Below are 22,824 nucleotides of genomic sequence, written 5' to 3' on the forward strand. Positions count from 1 at the left end.
AGTTCAGAGCGTATGACTGTTCTAATAAGCATTTTAAAGTAATCAAGTTCATTTTTAAGTCAGGAACTACATAAGAATTTTCTAATAAAAGGTAAGATTTATGTAAAGAAAGTCGGAGTCCTTCCACTACCACAGTCGAGATGACGTACCCAGTTCCAATCTGCATCGTCATCTTACCAGTCTTCGGCTACTATCAGGAACTAATTCCTTAAAATGAAGAAAAAACATAATTAGTGGCGCCTGAATCAATTATCCAACCAGAATTATCATTCTCCATTAAACAAGTTTCCAACACTAGTAAATCATATTTACATTGTTTGGCTTTCTTCTTTTCTGCCAAATATTTGGGACAATTTCTCTTCCAATGTCCCTCCTCATTGCAATGGAAATAGATTTCTTTTGCAGCTTTGGTATTCTTTTCCTTTTGCGCAGCAATGAGGTTAGCTTTCCTCTGGCCTCCCTTATTCTTCTTCCACTTTTTAGTGCCAGTAGAAGAAGGTGTAGATTTTGTTCCAGAGGTCGAACCTCTACGGAACTTTTTGGAGGATGAGGCAATATTTACCTCACCCTTCTATTCCTTTACTTTCATTAAGGACTAATATGTCTGCAACTCATTGAGCAAGGTGGTCAGTTTGTAGTCAAGCTTGTTCATAACAGCGTTACAATGGAATTATAAGAAACTTTCAGGTAAAATTTCCATGATGAAGGTAACTTGATTGGCCTCATCAATGATAAACTTGTTTATCTCCGCCACGTTAAATTGGACCATCATGTTCAGAACATGTTCACGAATAGATGTTCATTTTTTCATCCAGGCATTGAAGATATACTTGAGAGTGTCATGTTTGAGTTGTGAGGATGGTTGTCCAAACATTCCGCCTCAAGGATCCATTGGTCTCATGGGCAGTGAGCTTGGACTCATGCTTCTTGGCTACAAACTTCAGACAAGGCTGGCCAAGATTATACCGCTTGGCGTCTTTTTCATTTGTCTTTACTCATTGCTCATATGCTTTCCAAAACATTTTGGGATGCATTAGTGACTCTGGACTTGAGACGATCCTCAACTAGGAAAAACTTAGTAGGTCATCGATAATGAGACCGGTATTAATGTATTTTTTTTTTTCAGCTTATATAGTTAATCACCTTTTATATCTTATTCAGCTGGAAAGCTATGTTTAAAGAACCGATCGATCATTAATGAAAATTTGCGAAACCATAACAATTTATTTTATATTATGTTATTAAAAACGCTTTATGGCAATTAATCAACACTAGTCAATTTTAGGACAAAATCTAATGTATCATATGTGCATCTAATTTTACATATAACTTTAGTGGGGTAGGGTAAAAGCCACGTAAGGGTGATTAAATATCTCTTTATTGAATTTGAGACAATCCTCAATCAATAATTACAGCCAGAAAACAATTTTGTCTTATATATTATTAGTGCATCATTGTTTGGTCAGAAAATATTAATTGTTTAATATTTTCTTGTAAGTGTAATACCTGTTAATTTTAGATTCTATGAGTTCCTCCACGTTAAATTGGAACCATCCATGTTCAGAACATGTCACGAATAGATGTTCATTTTTTTTTCATCCAGGCATTGAAGATATACTTGAGAGTGTCATGTTTGAGTTGTGAAGGATGGTTGTCCAAAACATTCCCCTCAAGACTCCATGGTCTCATGGGCAGTGAGCTTGGACTCATGCTTCTTGGCTAAAAACTTCAGACAAGTGGCCAAGATATACGCTTGCGTCTTTTCATTTGTCTTTACTCATTGCTTATATGCCTTCCAAACATTTTGGGATGCATTAGGTGACTGGACCTTGAGGAACAATCCTCAACTAGGAAAAATGTAGGTCATCCGATAATGAGAATGTATTAATAGTATTTTTTTCAGCTTATATAGTTATCGCCTTTTTAATTATCAGCGGAAAGCATGTTTAAAAGAAGCGATCGTCATTATGAAATTTGTCGAAACCATACAATTTATTTATATTAGTTATTAAACGCTTTATGCAATTAAAATCACAATCAATTTAGCAAAAATCTAATGTACCATATGTGAATCTATTTTACAAATTATACTTTAGTGGGGTAGGGTAAAAAGCCACCGTAGGGTGATTAAAATATCTCTTTATTGAATTGAGACAATACTCAATCAATAATTAAACGAAAACAATTCTTGTCTCTATAATTATTAGTCATCATTGTTTGGTTCCAGAAAATATTAACTTGTTTATTATTTTCTTGTAAGTGTACCGCTTATTTTAGATTCTAGAGTTCCTCCCACGTTAAATTGACCATCATGTTCAGAAATGTTCACGAATAGAGGTTCATTTTTTTTCATTCGCAGGCATTGACAGATATAACTGTAGAGTGTATGTTTGAGTTGTGAGGATGGTGTCCAAACATTCCTCCCTCAGGAACTCCAATGGTCTCAGATGGGCAGTAGCTTTGGGAACTCATGCTTTCTGGCTAAAAACTTTCAGACAAAGCTGGCCAAGATAATACGCTTGCGTCTTTTCATATTGTCATTTAACTCATTGCTCATATGTCTTTCCAAACATTTTGGGATGCATTAGTGACTGGACCTTGAGGACGATCCTCAACTAGTGACAAACGTAGGTCAGCACGAAATGAGATTAACCGTATTAATAGTATTTTTTGTTTTTCAGTTTTATTATAGTTATGCGCCCTTTTAATTTATTTTCAGATTTTTATCAGGGAAAAGCATGTTTAAAGAAAGGATCGTCATTAATAGAAATTGCCGAACCATAACAATTTTTTTTATCTTTGTTTATTAAACGCTTTATACAATTAATCAACCAATCAATTGTAGGTCAAAAATCTAATGTTACCATATGGTGACATCTATTTAACATTATAACTTTAAAGTGGGGTAGGGTAAAAGCCACCGTTAGGATGATTAATATCTCTTTTATTGAATTGAGAAAATTCAATCAAATAATTACAACGAAGAACGAATTCTTGTCCTCTATAATTATTTAGTCATGCATTGTTGGTCCAGAAAGATATTAACTTGCTTAATATTTTCTTGTAAGCTGTAACCACTTATTTTTAAAATTCTAGAGTTTCCTCTTCCCCGCCCCCCTCCCCCCCCCCCCCATATAAGCCAACCGTAGGGAAAAACTGATTGTGGCAAAAATTAAAGCAATATTATCCATTTTTTTGGAGATTTGAGTAAAGCAAAGGTGCCTCGAGGCCGAGCATAGATCTCACGGTGTGAACATTCAAGGAGAAACATAAAAGGAAAAAATGAAGTATCAAATACCCATTTTCCTCCCACTAAGTGTTTTGCCTAGGATTGATTAACTTAGAAACTTTGCTAATAATTTTTCTAAGTGTTTGTTAAAATTTTCCCAAAGTAACATTTACATTGGTAGTTTAACAATGTTGATTTATGTTTATTAAACACTTTAATAAACATGAATCACTCACTGCATGCATGTAACAAATCTATCTATTCATCTTCCAGATCAATTCCCAGGGAGGGGTGTTCTGTTTTTGTCAGATTAAATACCCTAGCATAGACAAAATTGTCCTTAGATAAAAGTCTCAAATAGATACATTTGTTACACATTTAATCTTTTATTCAAGAACTCAATTTAATCTCATTAAAAAAAATTATTTCTAATCGAATTAAACATAGGTCTTATATATTTAAAGTAATGAATATATATATATATATTCCATACATCTAATCTATCTATTATAACAATTATAATATAAATGATGCATGAACATGCTGCAATTTTATAATATAACGTTTATATTAAAAAAAATATGCATAAACATATGTATATCCTATGGTGGGATTATGCTATATGACATGCATAGTGACATACAACAAAAAAAATATCATACATCAAATGCATAAAATAAAAGCTTTAATTTGGATCAGGATTGATTTCCTAAACTTTTAATTAAATTAATATAAAAAAATATTAATTTAATTAAACCAAAATAATTAAAACTAAATTATTATAATTAATAATGAAGAAAAATAACTGGAATCTGAACCATTGGAAGTCGAACTGTCAAACTGTGTAGTGTTGCAACTCTGTTTGCAGCGTCCAACGCTTTGTGCAACTCCTTTGCCTGTTCATCCGTAATACTCCATTCTTGCTACGTTTTCCACCAAATCGAAGTCGGAACTTGATGACGATCTACACAGACATCAAATACAGACTTGATAGCTTATAAAATAAAAATTACCCAAAACAATGGGCCCTTTATATATCAAATCTTTAACGAATAGTATAATTTAAAATTAATCTCGAAAACATCCAAATGAGCAAACCTCATTCAACAGACAATTATGTAGAATTAAAAATCCCACCATTATTCTGTATACATTTGAAAATTAAAATTAAGATGGAAACGCATGCTTTGATACCAATTGAAAGGATACGCGAGTACCCATTGCGGAAAAGATCACATCCTAATTTTAATTTTACATAACGTGCAAAGAATATATGTGATGAAAATAGAATACACATGATCAATTAAGTATACATACATACATATATAAAAATTAAGAAGAATAAAAGATTCGGGAAATGTACCCTTGAAGACTAGTCTCTTCACGATTTTCTCTCCAAAAACTTCAAACACGAACAATAAAAAACACAGCAACAAGTGTTCAAAAACAATAGATACCACCAAACCTTAGTATTCTCGGGATAGAGAACTATAGTGAGTTTGTGGGCTTCTTTGAATAATGTGGAGAGGGAATGATTTTGTTTTGAGAGAAAACACTTTTCCAAAACCTTCAGCAACTTGAATATTTTCAACACCTTATAACTCCAACACATTTTGGAGTATTTATATTAGTGTAAGTGGAAAATGAAAGAACCTTTCTTTTCATCTTCCAAATATTAATTGAGAGAATATATAGAAGAAAATGAAATGTTTATAAGTTATTTTAAGAAAATAAAAGGTTTATGTAATTAAAAGATACATATAGTAATATGAAACTAATTGTCTTCTAATTAATATGTACTTTAATTAATAACCTATTTTATATAATTAAAAAACGGACATGTAATTAAATAAAACTAATTTTTATTTAATCTATATATATACTTTAGTTTAATATTATATATATAAATACAAATCTCCTCAAATATTTTAACAATGAAATCAAAATTCAATATTACAGGTTGCATTTTTTTCCTTCTCTCATAATTATATCTCATATAATTTATACAATAATTTTCTTTATTAATTTGAACAATTCAAATTAATCCGAATTAATTCAATTCTCATTTTATCCCAATTGAGCTAGAGGGGACCTTATGGACCTATAGTTTGAATTTTCAATAGTACTCGATTAATTTTTAATCCAAGGGACCTTATGGACCTATATTTGAATTTTTCAATAGTACTCGATTAATTAATCAAACTTTTTGATTAAATTAATAAACTTCCATTAACTGTCAATCACTCCACTAAAGACTGATAGTTGTACTCTTCGCACTATATATATATATATATATATATATATATATATATATATAATATTTATATATCTGTGTCCATTGGATATAACCAATTAAATCAACAATGTATTGACCGTTCACAAATTGCTCATAAGTACAGTTGGACCAAAATTACCATTTTACGTCTATAGTTATATCTAACTCCTTAAGTACCACTGATCCTTCTAATGAACAATAAGTCATAGTCCAACTATGACCCCTCTCTAGCAAAGAGAGGGTATGGTGCCACATTGTTCAAGCCTCCGATTCAGCTCTTAAGGGAGCAATTTATCTACAGTCTCTAACTATAGAGAAGGAGTGAATTTCTTTTTGTGCAGCTGTGTTCCCAGCTCCCTGATCAGACGAATCCCCAAAATGATAGGTATATTGGGTCGGCAAAACTGACCAGTCTCACCCATACAAATCAAAGGACCACCTTCGTACGCACGAGTTCACAACTCACTCAGGATTCATGTCGAGTCACCTATGGTCATCCTAATAAAATGCAAGTTTCATCTATCAATGGTGTTATATAAAGAGACGCTACATTTCTTGGTTCGATCTTATACAAACTATTTGCATAGAGCACTCCTACTCACATGTCTACACATGAATGATTAGGATCAGATCATTTATAGCACTTTACAACAATTGTAATAACTATAAAGCAGGTCGTATTCGTAGTGTCACCAGGATAAGGTACCCAAATTTATCCATCTACTACATATCATTTAGATTATCACTTAAACATGATCTGTTCGTATGTCTCTACATATATGCTTAAGTTTCAAACAATAACCCTGGATCTTAGTCTATTGGTTTTTATGGATAAATACAACTAATGATAAATAAAATGCCTTTTTATTTTAGTAGATAAATTAATTGTTTGTACAATACAATTACAACTGCATGACCCACGAGATTTAGGGCATCAACCCCAATATCAAGTATTCAAACATCATTATCATGCTCCACTAAACACGTTTCTAGAATCAGTAAATCATATTTACCTTCTTTTTCATTCTTCTTTTCAGCCAAGTAATTTGAGCATTTACGTTTCCAATGCACATCATGGCTACAATAAAAACGGTTCCCTTTACAACCTTGACCTTCTTACCCTTTTGAGTTGTAGCAAGTGGGTTAGCTTTATTTTTCTTCTTACCACATTTCTTCTTCTTCCACTTCTTGGAGCTAGAGGAAGAAGATGTAGACTTAGTCCTAGAGGTGGAACCTCTATGGAAAGTTTTTGAGGAACTGGCAACATTTGCATCCCCGGTTTTTATTTTGACTTTTATCATAGACTCGTAAGTCTATAGCTCATTTAGAAGGATAGTAAGATTGTATTCTATCTTGTTCATGACAGCATTGCTGCAGAATTGAAGGTAATTCTTTGGAAGAGTTTCCAAAATAAAGCTTATTTGGCTGGACTCGTCTATGGCAGCTCCGTTCATATCGACCACGATAAAGTGAACCATCATATTAAGGACATGCTCCCTAACAGAAGATCCCTCATTCATTCAGGCATTAACGATGTTCTTCAAAGTATCATGCTTGAGATGTGTGGCCAATTGGCCGAACATCCTATGCAATAACCATGCTCTCATGTGTAGTGACCATAGGCTCAGGCCTTTTGACCAAGACTTCAGATAAGCTTGCCAAAATATAGACCTTGGCCTTATCGTTGGCCTTTGTCTATCTATCATAGGCTTCATGAACACTTCATGAAGCATTGGGTCCAGAAACTGGAGGACATTCCTCCATTAGGACGAATTTAAGGCCGTAATGAACAAAATAGTATTAATCGTGTTTTTCCAAGTTGCATAATTAGCACCATTTAGTTTATCGGCGCCAAGCAAAGAGATAAATGCGCTAGTCCTTTTGTTGATACAAAACAAATCGCTTATTTTAGACATTTATGAAAAAAATCATTTAATCCAATCAATTTAACAAAAGAAATAATGAACTCAATATCATTTTATTTTACAATGGTACTTCAGTGGTTTAGAATAAATCTCACCTCGGGATGAACAGTTACTCCTTCACTAAATTGAGACATTCTCAATCAAATATTACACCAGAATAACTCTTATTCCTATAATATTTAATTATCATTTATTAGGTCCAGAAATCATTAACTACCTTAAGGGGTGTTTGAGGCAATGATTATCATAAAATTATAATAACTATTTCTTGGTACAGTAAATACTATTTCAAAACCCCCAATTAACTACAGTAAACATTATTTCAAAAACACCATTTGCTAAAGTATTTACTATTTGCTACAGTTTTTACTATCTTACATTCATCATTTTTTTATTCTTTGCTACAATATTTACTATTTCCGTCTCAAATTAAAATAGTTTATACCTCAAACGCATACTATTATAACCCAAACTAAAATAATCTACACCCCAAACACAAACTATTAAAACCCAACTATAATAACCAACTCCTTGCCCCAAACACTCCCTTAATGTTTTCTTATAAGTATAACCCTTCATTTTCAATCCTATAACCCTGCCTCAACTAGTCTGCCTCAAGGTGGAACATAAGTGTTGCAATTGATTATAGTGATCTTATCTATTTATGGAGTTTATTATGTCCCTTTCCCATGCAAACACCTTCCTAACGGGGGACGCTCCCCAGGGCGCCACGAGGCCGAGCATGGAAATAACATTCCAAATCAATGAAGGAAATCATAGGATTTGTTGACACACGTCCTTCTCCCACTTACTATAAATACTTTCTTCATTCACCTTGATATTGACCCATGCAAATACCTTCCTAAGGGAGAGTGTACCCATGGTATCACGAGGTCGAGCATGAATCTCACCTTGTGAATTTTTAGGGAGAATGTAAGTGAAAAAAATGACATATCATATACATCTTTTTCCTCCCACTAAGTGTTTTACAAAACAGGGTTTATTAACTTAGAAAAATTCACCTAATTAATTTAACTAAGTCCTTTGTTAATTTGCTTAATATAACAAAATATTTTAACAATATGTGATTTATTTATTAATCTCTTTAATAAATTCAACCATTTATTGCATGTTTATATAATATTTGCCCAATTCACCTTCAGGTCAGTTCCCAGGTAGGGGTGTTCCGTTTCCATCATCTTAAATACCTTAACCTAGACAAAACGTTCCTAAGACAAAGGTCCCTTATAAGCAATTATTTTATAAATGTAATCTTTTACGAAATTTATTTTAATCCTATTAAAATAAATTAAAAGATTAACCTATTTCTAATCTAATTAGAAACACTTTCAACATGAGTCTAGGTGAATTAATTTTAAACCAATTAAAATTAAATTGAATTTATGTTTGCATGAAACTCTGGATTATAGATTTTAATCTATTTCATTAAACATATAACAATTATATTTTAATGTCATATTAAAACCTATAATTTGGATCTAATGATATTGATCAAATATAATAATTATATTTATCAAAGTAATGTCATGCTCAATGCAAAGTTCATTTTCATTGAAAAATATCACACTTATATTTATCATCCATGAAAACCAAACATACATATTCATCATTCCACCATACATTATAACATATGATGCATGAACACGCTTAATGAAACATGCATCTATATAATATAACACTTATATTATGATGCATGAGCATGCTAATAAAATCATGCAATTAAAAATAATATAACACTTATATTAAATATGATGCATGAACATATTTATCCTAATGTGGGATTTTGAATCTATATGGCATACATTATGTAATATAAATTCATACATTAATTTATGCATACATCAAATGCATAATAAATTAAATGACAAATATTGGATTGAAATTGGCACTTTAAAATTAATTAAATTAATATAACTCTCGGAGTGCAACGCAGCGTTGCCTAAGCACCGCGGCACTGCATTCCATCCATCGAAGCGCTGACAATAGCATTGTGGCGTTTAGGTTGGCACTTCGAGCAGAAGCTCAAAAACTGCATTGTTTCTATTTCGTTTTTGCTCCGTTTTCCACCAATCTCTTAAGAAACTTTTGCTCCTCGATCGACATGGACTTATAAACTGGATAGAAGAATTTTAAATGCCCAAAAACAACGGGCTCTTACATTTTAATCGCATTAAAACATAAAGCTAGGTGCCAAAATTTGTAAACATCAAATTTTTGCAAAACCAACATTAAAAAAATATAATTCAAACCCACCCCTTATTCTGATTTTGTTTCTAAAAATCGAAAATCAAAATTGCACTAATTGGGCTCTGACACTAATTGAAGGGAATCAAATCTCCCAAAAGCGTGTGATTGTGGTGCAATTTCAAAGTCGGTATTATGAAAAACAAAAACATTAAAAAATTTACACAAAAATAGAGGAAAAACATCAAATTTAAGCATGTTATTAAAGAAGTGAAGGAAAAAAGGATCTCACCTTTGTTGAATCCCGATCTTCACGTATTTCCTCTCGCTTTTCTCACGAATTCCTCTTCAAGGAATAAGGACACCACCGTAAGAGTAATCTTGTTATCCTCTAGGATTCCAAGGGTTAGGTGTGTGGTCTCTAACACTTGGAAGAGATAGAGGTAGAGAAAATTTAATTGGCATACAAATTAAATAATCATGTATTAATTCCAATTTAAATATAGTTAATTATTTAACATATAAACATCACATATTTATATGCATACACCTCTCTAACATTATAATTCTACCTGAATCTAATTCACATGAATTCAATATTTGAATCTCATTCAAATATTTCTCTCTTACATAGTTTGGATTATAAATCGCATCTATAATTAACCACGTTATATATTAATCATATTAATATAAAATTCCTTCAAGTGATTTGAACAATTCAAATCATTCCTCATACAATTCTTTAGTGAGCTAATAAGAGGACCTTATGAACCTACACATTAGAAACTCTAATGATATGAGATTAATTAATTAAACTCTTTAATTAAATTAATCAATGTTTATTAACTACCAGTCACTCCACTAAAGACTGATAGCTGCACTCTTCACACTACAGATATATTTCATCGTCCATGAATATAGCTAACCAACAGTGAGTTGACCCTTCACAAATCGCTCATGACTACAGTTGGGTCAAATTACCATTTTACCTCTGTAGTTACATCTAACTTTTTAAGTACCATTGATTCCTCTAATGAAAAAATAGTTTATAGTCCAACTATAAGCTAACACCTCTCGGGTCAGTAAGAGGTTGAAGTCTCATTGTTCAAGACCCGGAATCAGCTATTAAGGGAGCAATTTATCTACTTTCCCCAAGGTCGGGAAGGAGTGAATTCCATCTTGTGTAGTTGTGTTCCCAGCTCCCTACTCGGACAAAATCTTAAAATGGTAGGCTTGTTGAGTCGACTAACATAGCCACTCTCGTCCATACAGATCAAAGGATTGCCCTCATAAACAGAAGTTCACAACTCACTCAGGATTAAGGTTAAGTCACCTATGGTCATCCTAGTGAAATGTAAGTCTCTTCTAGTAACGATGTAGTATAGAGAGACTATTCATTTCATAGTCCGGTCTTATACAAACTCTTTGAATAGAATATCATGTTGAGTTGTATGTCCTAAAACTCGCAGTTTGTAATGTTAAACATATTCTATTATCAATAAAGATGTTATTGACGTTTATTCAATAAATTTGTTGTTGAATATGTGAATTGCACTTGTAAAGTCTAAGTCCAATAAACTAAAGATCCATGGCTATTATTTGAATACATTAACTTTATGTGGAGACATAAGAGTGGATCAAGTTCAGTAAATAGCCAAAACGGTCTATAGTATATGAATAAGGCTGGGTAACACTATTGGATGCAGCCCACTCTGTAGTTGTTACAATTTGTTGTAAAATGCTACAAACGAAGTGATTCTGATTCACTCATGTATTAACATGAGGAGTTGAGGCGTCCTATGCAATAAGTTTGATAGATGATTTTAGGTTCATATCTACTGATCAATCCATTCCTAGAGACACTATCCATAAGGCTCGAACAAAATTTGGAGTTAATATAAGTTATCAAAAATCTTAGAGGGCAAAAGAACACATAGTAAAAATATTAAAAGGAGATACAGTTGAATCATACATCTTGATTCCAAGATTTTTCTGAAAAGTTGAATGAAATGAGTTCTGGTATGATCCATTTTCTTTAGCAAATGTTTATCTCTTTCCATTGTAGATAGAAAGTGATAGACAAATATGGACATGGTTTTTTGAAGACATATGAAGTGGTTTTAGGGAACAAGAGAATTTTGTCATTGTTTTTTTATAGGCATCTTAGCATTCCTAAAGAAGTTTTAAGAGTGTTTGCTAATGTTAAGTACTGTGTGTACATACAACATCTCTTAAGAAACTTGAAACTTCATTTTAAGAATCCATTGCTTGATAATTATTTCTTTAGTTATGTTAATGCCTACACTACTGATGACTTTGAGTACCACATGAGATGCATGGAGTCAATCTACCCGAATATTAAGTTATCTTAGTAGTGTTGGGTTTGAGAAGTGGTTTGGGTATATTCACGAAGAAAAAGGTATGGAATGATGATATCGAATGTTGCAGAAAGTATAAACTCAGTTTTTAAGGATGCTAGAGAATTACCCATGGCTAGCTTGCTCAGTTCAATTAGAGATATATTGCAAAACTAGTTTTATGATCGAAGTAAAGCTGCTTTTGCAATGAAAATTCCTTTGACTTCTTGGGCTGAGAACATATTACGACGGGAACACGAAAAGTCAAAAGTTTCTTGGTAAGGATTCTATCTGTGTTCTTACTGTGTATCTATCACTATCTATCTCAGATAGACACTGATAATGCTCTATCTCTGTCCATCTCAGATACTGTGGTGCTCTATCTCTGTCTATCTCAAACAGATACTGATAGAGTACTATCACTATCTATCCTAGATAGATATTCATAGTACTCTATCTCTGTCGATCTCAATTCAAAGTTATCAATAGGTAGACTCAGCTAGACAAGTATATAAAGTGTTTATCTTAGATAGACAATGATTACCTTTTTTCTTGAATAGTTGCTGGTACTAATTACCTTTCTCGTATTAGCAACACTAAACACAAGATAATAGATGGAGATAAAAAGTTCATAGTGAAGTTAGACTTGGGATCTTGCAGTTGTCGAGTATGGTATTTTGAGGAAATTCCATGTGCACATGCACTTTCTGTTCTCCAAATGCTTAATTTAGATACTTATTCTTATGTAATTGACTTTTATTATAGAATAACATTGTCAGAAGCATACAATGGTTTTGTTCGACCTATTGGAGTTCATTCGAATTGAAAAGCTGAAGATGATGTCATGAAAACATTACCTTCTATTGTTAAACGTCAAGCTGGAAGACCTAGAAAATAAAGGATTCTATCTGTAGGTGAATTTAAAAGTTCATCAAAATGTACTCGTTGTAATTGTAAAGAACACAATAGTAGGACTTGCAAACTTCAACTAATTAATCAAATGATGTAATCATTATTTTTTTCATTGTAACTCATGTATAGATAGATGGATTGACATTAGAGTTTATGAATGAAATATTATGATTTATTCTAATATTGGGTTGTAAATGTTTTTATTAGTATCTTACTTTTAAGTCGTTATATATCAGTGATAGGCACAAAAGCTGGATGAAGCACAAAAACTATCAGTGATAGGCACAGATAGTGTCTATCTGACTCTATCTACTTATATCTGGAAGTTTAGCTTCACCAAGAAAGTCAGTAGATAGACACAGATATACAACTATTTATGTCTACCATTGTGTATATAGATTATGACATGTATATGAATCTATCAGTAGATAGATTTAGATAGATGCAGATTGTTGCAACATTGTCTATGACTAAATATACAGACCATGATTGTTTTCCTAATTGTACATCACACATTCATTGTAGTTACCCCATCTTCTAAGTCAAATCCTCAAATGATAGAACTTTATCCTTCACTGAAGTCACCCATCATTTAAAAACCCACTCATTGAAGTCTATCATTGTCTATCTTAGATAGACATTGAAAGTATCCTATCTCTGTCCATCTTATCTAAACAATGATAGTACTCTATCACTATCTATCTCAAATTGAAGTAGACAAGTATGTATTGATGTTAAAGGTTTTTTTTTTTTTTTTTTTTTGTTGCTAGAGTTCCTAAGAGAAATAGTGATACTAGTCTATCACCATGTATCAATAGATAGACTCAGATAGATAACTATGTACCAACAAGTAACACAACAACACAATGGATAAAACATGTTAATTTTATAAATTCTAGAAGTAGTTAATTTTCAACAAGTAAAAACAATCTTACAAATTGTATAAAGTAGAAAGCCAAGTATAAAAAAAATTCAACTTGAAGCTTTACAAACTGGATAAAGTAATTCTACAATCAAGATTTGAGACTAAGATTGAGACTGGGATTTGGGTTGAGGTTGAGTTTGAGAAATGTTCAAGTTGAAGCTTAGAGTAGTGTCTGTCATCAATTTCATATATTCTTAAGTTGAAGTTCGAGGTTGTACTTCATTCTTCTTCTCATGTTTCTTCCTTTCAAGTTTCTTCTTTGGAGAGGTTTTTTTCTTATTTTGATTTTTAATGCTTTTTTGTTAGTTTTCGCTGTCGTTTTTGGTCTCTTCTTTTGAAAGTGTGTCTTCTAGCACCTTTAGTCCAAACCTTTTATGCTTCCCTTGCTCCTCCTGCTTTCCCTTTTGTTTTGTTTTGTTTTCTTTTTTTTTTCTCTTTTGTTTGAATCTCTTCATCTATATCCTCTTCACTATCAGTTTCTTCATCAACAACTTGCTTCCGCTTCTGGTTTTTCTTTGGTCTCTCCTTCTGAAAGAGAATCTCTTCATTCTCTTCCTGAACTTGTTCCTCCTTATTTTGTTCATCTTCTGCTTAATCTTCATCAACTTTCTTTTGGTCTTTTTGTACTTACTCGTCATCTACTTTCTCTTGCTCTTCGTCTTCTTTCTCTTTCTTAATTTGCTCTTTTTCATTGATTTGGTACAAGAAAATATTGGAGTTCATAAGAAGAACACTGAATAATAGTCAATGATAGGCTACTATCATTATCTATCATCATGTATATAGATAATGACATTTATCTTTTTCTCATTTCTATGTTTTGATCATTTTTCTCTTCTTAGATTCTCATCTTTTTCATCTTCTACTTCAACTTCTTCTTCTACTTCAACTTCTTCTTCTTCTTTAGCAGTTTCAACATCTTCTTCGACTTCATCTGTTTCCTTTTCAATTTCAGTTTCAGCATCTTCATCAACTTCATCTACTTGCAACCATATGATAGAAAGTAAAATTCTTAAAAAACTTAATATTCATTTAGGATGTGACACTATTAGTGTCTATCCATTATAGAGACTGATAGTAGCCAATCTTTATCTGTCACTCTTGTATTTGAACAAAAACTAGCTTAAGAAAAGAATCAAAACTAAGGCAACTCAACTAGACAGTGATAGAGGACTATCACCATCTATCCCAAATGAATACAGATAGAGTACTATCAGTGTCTATCGACCTCTATCATAGTCTATCTCAGATAAACACTGATAGTAGTCTATCACTGCCTATATGAGATAGACAATAATAAAGGATTATCTCTGTCTGTCAACTTTTGTATTTGAACAAGAAGTATCTTAAGAAAAGAATCAAACCTCAGGAAACTTAGATAGACAACTCAAATAGACAACTCAGATAGACAACTCAAATAGACAACTCAGATAGACAGTGATATAATCAAACCTCATGTAATTTAGATAGACAAAATAGCAATAAAGGACTATTACTATCCATCCCAGATAGACAGAGATAGACCTTTATCAGTGTCTATCTCAGATAGACTGATAATAGTCTATTTTTATCTGTCAACTCTTATATTTGAACAAAAAAGAGCTTAAGAAAGGAATCAAACCTCAGACAACTCTTGTGTTTTGGGTGTTTTCAAATCTACAGTTGTTCGAATCTAAAAAATCTTGTGTTTGAAGTTGTTGTGTTTGTATATAAGTTTCCTACAAAAAAAAAACACTTTGATATTGTTTTCTATCTAAGAATCTGTTGTCTTCTATCTAAGAAAGTAAGAAATTTAAAAAAATAATATTAAGATAGACACTATCACTCTCTATCATACATACAAATTTCTCTTTCCCTCTGTCTCTCACTTTTCTCTTCTTTTTCAACTTCTTCTACTTCAGCTTGTTCTTTTTCTTTATCAGTTTCAACATCTTCTTTAACTTCATCTTCTTCCTTTTCTATTTCAGTTTTAGTGTCTTCTTCAACTTCATCTACCTGCAAGCATGATAGAAAGTAAGAATCTTAAAAAACTTAATATTCAAATAGGCTGTGATAGAGGACTATCGATGTCTATCCCAGATAAACACTAATAGTAGTCTATCTCTTACTGTCAACTTTTGTATTTGAACAAAAATAGCTTAAGAAAATAATCAAACCTCAGGCAATTCTTGTGTTTTTGGTATTTCCAAATCAACAGTTGCAATCGGATCCAAATCATCTTGTGTTTGAAGTTTCTGTGTTTGCATCTCAGTTTCCTAAAAGATTTTTTTTTAATTATTGTTTTCTATTTAAGAATCTATTTTTTTCTATCTAAGAAAGTAAGAAACTTAAAAGACATAATATTAAGATAGACAGTGATAGAGGACTATCATTATCTATCATACATACAAACCTCTCTTTCCCTTTGCCTCTCATTTTGAGCTTGGATCTACAAGGATAAGAACTTTTATTTAGTAAATGTATGGTTACATTTATTTAAATGTAACAAAGAAAAAAAAGTAAGAAACTTAAAAAAAACATAATATTATAATAGTATATAAAAATGCAAATACTTACCCTAGATAGATATGTTGTTGCGTTGTCAACCATTATATCAATATCATCACTTTCTTCTAAAACTCAAAGGTTATAAGAAGGCGGTTTATTTTTTTTTCCACACCTTCTTCATGCTCTTTTTATTTCTATTGTTGTTGTTGTTGTTATGGAAAATTTTCAAATGGAAGTCTACTATGTAGGGTTTCCATAATTGACGTCAACATTTTTTTATTTTCTTCTTTGCCTTGTTTCAAAACATTTTGTTCTTCTACTATTTTTTATTGGCTTTTTCTTAGTTCACTAATTTATTTCATTATTCTATTTACTCCTTTTTTTTCAATTTGTTCATTTTTTTTTTGGTTCATTTGCCTCTCTTTCTCCCTCTCTTTCTCTTCCTCTACCTCATGATCTATGAAATATTTGAAAGTTGTTTGAGATTCTTCTTTTGTTGGATGCAGTGGTGTCATATAAAACTACAAGTAAACATATGTTAAATCATTAGAGGAAAAAAAAAGTAACAATATCAGTGATAAATAGTGATAGATAGTGATAGTAGTCTATTATAGGAATGTATCAGCAATAGCGAAAGCAACAAGGATCATTTAAGCACTCTAATTCATTAATTTTGCCAAAATATAAAGCATGCTCTTGCAGAAAACACGTGAGTTTTATGACATACCTCTTGTAGAACTTCTTCAAAGCTTGTTCTCCAGATGCAATCTTCTCCAAATCTTGTTGCAGACCACCTCAAGATCTTCCCCACTATTCTCTTGGTGCTCTAGATTGAGTTGTGGGACTCAAAAAAAGCTTGAATTAAGGGATGAGGAGAATTGCTTACAACAGCAATCTTGTTGAAGAACCCTTTCTTTAACCCGAATTTTCTCTAAAATTCTCTCTTGATTGCATGCTCAAAATTCACTCGAAACTCTTCATTATATTACAGATCAACATGCAAGGGAAAGAGTTGCATGAGTTGAAGCTCATGCTTGGATTAGAACAAGGCAAAGATGATGGCTTTTGTGTGAGCAAGTAAAAAGATGGATAATGGAAAACATGATTTTTCCATTTTAGTGTTTTGTTTTTCAATTTTCCAATTTTATCTCAAAATCAAAATTTGATTTTTAAAATCCATTTTGATTTTAAAAACTAAAAAATAAAATTAATTTCATAAATTAATTTTTAAATAAAATTTAATTAATTTATTATCAAATATTAAATTAATTTTTTACATACATCCATTTTAATATTTATATATTTAAATATTAATTTAAATATAAATTCTTTCAATTTTTTTAAAATTAAATTAATAAACGAAACTATATTATATCATATCTTATATAATTACTAATTCCCTTAATTCTAATTTGAACGTTTCAAATTAACTTATCACGTTATTCTAGAACTAGTCCGTTTCGAGCTAGTAGGGGGACCTCGCGGACCTACAGATCATGGGCTCCAACGATCCGAGATTAATTGGCTAAACTCATTAGACCAAATTAATCCTTAACTAATGAGTCACTCCACTAAAGCCATAGTTACACTCCCTCAATGTTGATATATTTATTTTACATGATTTAACCATAATCAGCAAGTCAACCCTTAACAGGTTGTTCATAATAACGATTGGGTCAAATATTTGTTTTACCCTGAGATTATGTCTTATTCCTCAAGTCCCTACTGATCCTCTAATGAACAACTAGTTTGTGATCCAATCATTAATCCAAACTCTCTCAGCCTAGTGAAAGGGTGGGGCCCCTTGTTCGAGACCTTGATTTAGTACTTGAGAGAACAACCTTTCTCCTATCCCTAAATCGGTAGGTGTAAACTCCGTCTTGCACCCTATGTCCCCAACTATCTATTAGGTCTTACCCCTGAAATGGGAGTCTTATTGAGTCGACGTTGTTGAGCCAACCCTCACTTATGCAAATCTAAGGGTAATCTCGAATAAATAGGAGTTCATAGTTAGCTCAGGATTAAGATCGAGTTACCTAGGTCATCTAAGTGAGTCAATCTTATACAGTAAACAGCGTTATAAAGTAAAAGTGACTTATTTTTTGGTCTGGTCTTATGCAAACTCATTACATAGGACGCCCCTACTCCTCATGTCATAACATGTACAAAGTAGGATCACATTGTATGTAGTACTTTACAACTCTTTGTAATAACTACAGAGTAGGCCACATCCAATGGTGTTACCAAAATAAGGTACCCAACCTTATTCGTGTACCATAGATCATTTTGACTATTTACTCGAACCTGATTCACTCTTATGTCTCCACATAAAGTTCAAGTAATCATGCAATAGTCATGGGTCTTTGTTTATTGGATCTAGACTTTCATACAATTTATGAAATCAATAATAAGTTTGTTGATTATAGAAAATGTTTGTCATTTTACAAACTGCGAGTTTTAGGACATAAAACCCAACAATACTCCTACTTGGACTAAAACTCCAGTGGATCAATATATACAAATATTTACAATGTTGAGTTTACATGGAGAGAATAAAATGTACAAATACAATAAACTAGGGCATTACAATACCCATAAATTCTCCCACTTGCCCTAGTGATACAAAACTCGTAGACCTAGTCCTATTAGGTGACCCTCGAACACTTTAGCCGAGAGGGCCTTTGTAAATGGATTAGCTAAGTTGTATTGGGAAGAAATTTGGGTGACAATTACGTCTCCTCTGTGTACAATCTGCCTGATGAGATGGTACTTCCGTTTGTCTATCACTTTCTACAATGATAGATAGAGATAGAACTCTATCACTATCTATCTTTAAATTGATAGACGATGAAAATGTTCTCATTCAAGGACTTACTTACATCTTCTGCTTCGAAAATGTTCTCATTTAAAGTCCTCTACTCATCTGACTCCATGCACTCCCATGTGATGATTCTTAGACCTTCGATTCCAAGTTTCCAAGTTCCTTCCAAATCCAACATCTAAATCGGAAAGTTTTGGGGTTGTCTCAAAATCCCAATAAACTAATGTTAATAGGAATCCTTGAAGGTAGACAACATCCTTCTCAGTATATGACGCTCTTTTAAAGAATTGATAGGTCAAGGTAGAAGACAATCTTCTCCAAGGATAGTCTTTGAAGACTTATTCACTGTCCACAATGTTTAGATGTTTTAAATTGATATGGTTGTGTTGTTGCTTGGGTATTAAAAGAACTTTTAGGATATAGAGATTGGCTAATTTAACTTTCAATGAGTCTCCCTCATTGCATAGTGCTTTCAAAGTTCTCTCTATATCTTTCCTAGTTATATGATTATCACGAACAAAAAAATAATTTCCAAGTTTTGACATTTTTCTTTCCTCTAAATCTAATTTCGGTCATAATCCCCATGTGGATGGTGTTCTATAAACCGTCAACTTAAGTACCCCCAACCTTAGATAGGTTTATGAACCGATTTGAGTTTGTAACCTAATTTTATAAGGTAACAATCTATGTTAATTATTAAAATGAGTGGTTAACCTACGTGAGCATGCAATTGTTCTTTGTTATGGATTTTAAACGTCTAACCCAATTTTATAACAACTTAAAAAATTTTAGACATATTAAACATCCACAACATATATAAAGGCATTCAATATTTAATATATCAATTATATTAAATACAAGAAACCCTAACATGCATACTATATATTATAACAAATTATAACATACTTTCAATGCATGTAACATGCTTCTTACGGTGGGATTTTAAATCTACATAGCATACTGTATGCACATACAAGATTTACTTAATTATAACATACATCAAATGCATAAATAATTAATCACAGACTGATATTGTTTTAGTTTTGGCATAAACAAGCAAACAAAAGCCTAATTATTACAAACAACTTCAAAACCACTTCCAAACTGCTCGAACCACTCCAAATCGAACCCAAACAGCTTAAACCGAACCCGAATAGTCTGAATCGGACCAGCCAAAAACCATTTGAAGCTGAATTGAACCAAACCTCAAGAGAACCGATCGAACCGATTGCTCTCACTCCATGCTCGAAATCTTGCTGAGGCTCATCGTGTAGAAATGATGACTATCATTCAGTGTTTGCCTGATCAGGTAGCACCATCATATAGTGCCTGACCAAGCTACACAATCATGTAGTGTCTTCCATCTATCACATAGTGCCATCGTCTAGTGTCGGAGAATGGTACACGATCGCTTAGTATCTAACACTATCGTGTAGTGCCATCGTCTAACGCCAGACAAATACTACACGATCGTTTAGTGCCTTTTCTTGATTGTTTAGCACGCGCACAAAGGTAAACGATCGTGTAATGCTATCCTATAGCACTTCACCACATCGTTTAACTGTCACCCAAAGCTACACGATTGTGTTGCGCCATCGCATAGCACTTCAACGCATCGTTTAGCTCCCACGCAAAGCTACACGATCGTGTAGCGCCATCACACAACATTTCAATGTTTCGTTTAGCTCCTGCAAGTACACGATCGTCTAGCGCACAACACTTCCGCTCAACACTCGTATCTAGACGATCATCTAGCTTTTCTTCACATCGTTTAGCTCCCGTAGCTAAACGATCGTCTAGCACTGAACCTCAATGATGATATGAACAGAGGCTGAAAAACTGAAATCTGCAACTCGACCTTCTTCACTTGTTTCTTCAATTACAACTTAATTTCAACTCTAATGACTCCAAATAAATTATAGACTCTTGAGAACACATGTAATCTCATCAAACAAGAGCCAATTACAAATTTAATCAATAAATCAAAGAGAAATTAAATGCCAAAACTCAGAAAACCATATCAGTGCAGTAGTTTCATATAACTCATGAAAAACACCCACCATACCAAAATTAAACCGAATTGAATGCTTATATGATGCTCTGATACCAATTGTTGGATTGTATCAGCACGCAGTGGAAGCAACAAGGATCAATAAGCACTTTAATTCATTAATTTTGGCTGAAACTAAAGCATGGTATTATAGAAATAAATGGGTTTCAAGTCATACCTTTGTAAAACTTTTTCAAAACTTGATTTCCGACTGCAAATCTCTCCAAATCTCGTTGTAGACCACCTCAAAATCTTCCCTACTATCCTCTTGGTGCTCTAGATTTAGTTTTTGGACTCAAAATAAGCTTGAATTAAGGAAATTAGGAGAAGAACTTAGAACAGCAACCCACTTTGAAGAACACATTCTTCACACGAAATTTTCAGCAAAAATTCTACAGATTGCAATCACCTCAAAAATTCTATATGAATTCAAAGTTAGATACACTTAGATAAACAAGTATCTATTAAATAAGTATCAATGCACAACAAGACAATGAACACACAAAAAAATATAAAGTGTAAACAATATACAAACTGATATTACTGTTTATCATTGAAGTCTATCACTGTCTATCTCAGATAGTCACTGATAGAGAACTATCACTATTTATCCCAGATAGACAGTGATAGTACTCCATCTCTGTCTATCTCAATTCGAAGTTATCAATTGATACACTCAGATAAACAAGCATCTATTAAATAAGCATCAATGCACAACAAGACAATGAACAGAACATGAAACTATCTACCAACAACAACAAAAAATTATAGAGAGAAAACCCTATACAAACTGATATTACTGTTTAATTTTATCTTTGTCTATCTCAGATAGACAATGATAGAACTCTATTACTATCTATCTTATATAGATAATGATAGAACTACATCATTGTCTATCTCAGATAGACATAGATAGTATTTTATCTCTGTCTATCTCATATAGACAATGATAGAACTCTATCTCTGAGATAAACAAAGATAGTATTCTATCTCTTTTTATCTCAGATAGACAGGTATATAATAATGTTAAAGTTCTATTGATACATGGAGAAAGACAATGAACAAGACATAAAACTATCTACCAACAACAAAAAAAAAAAAAATATTTAGAGAGTGCAAACCATTAACACTATCTACCAACAAAAATAGATAATCAATACACGGTTTAGTGGTTTTTTTACTGTCTATTTATGATAGACAGTGATAGAACACTATCACTCTCTATCACAACTACTTTGGTTTTATCTTCCTTCTTCTCTTCAGATTTTATTCCGTTTTCTTTTGCTCAGCTTATTGATGATTCAACTCTCATTATTTTCTTTCCTTTTTCTTTATTTCCTTTGCTTGTTGATGATTCAACTTTGACCACTTTTGTTTTTTTGCTTACCATCTATTTAAAAAAAAATTAGGTTTAATAACTATGATTAAATGGAAGATCTGATGAGACGAAAAGAAAAGAGAATGATTATATCCTTGAAGTGTTGATTTGATAATAGATTGTAACCTTGAAGGAGAAGTAGCGGAAGATTAAAAAATAGCGATAAAGGAAGAAGAAGAAGATAATGATGAAGATGAAGCAGCGGAAGAATAAGAATCGGTGAGATAGATGATGATAGATTGTTATCGTGCAATGTTTCA

At 32.3% G+C, this 22,824-nt stretch overlaps 1 protein-coding gene across 1 annotated transcript in view; it reads right to left on the reverse strand.

Moving 5' to 3' along the window:
• LOC120089105 (thioredoxin domain-containing protein 9 homolog) overlaps positions 1 to 16,074 on the reverse strand; it is a 39,454-nt gene extending 23,380 nt beyond the window's left edge. Inside the window, exons 1-3 of the mRNA XM_039046528.1 lie at positions 15,985 to 16,074; positions 15,670 to 15,823; positions 14,695 to 14,807 (exon numbers count right to left, since the gene is read on the reverse strand). Coding sequence (XP_038902456.1) covers positions 14,695 to 14,807; positions 15,670 to 15,823; positions 15,985 to 16,074 — 357 coding nt within the window. The remainder of the gene's footprint in view (positions 1 to 14,694; positions 14,808 to 15,669; positions 15,824 to 15,984) is intronic.
• Positions 16,075 to 22,824: the final 6,750 nt, after the last annotated feature.

The sequence above is a fragment of the Benincasa hispida genome, chromosome 10 (assembly GCF_009727055.1).
Source record: "Benincasa hispida cultivar B227 chromosome 10, ASM972705v1, whole genome shotgun sequence".
Classification (NCBI taxonomy): domain Eukaryota; kingdom Viridiplantae; phylum Streptophyta; class Magnoliopsida; order Cucurbitales; family Cucurbitaceae; genus Benincasa; species Benincasa hispida.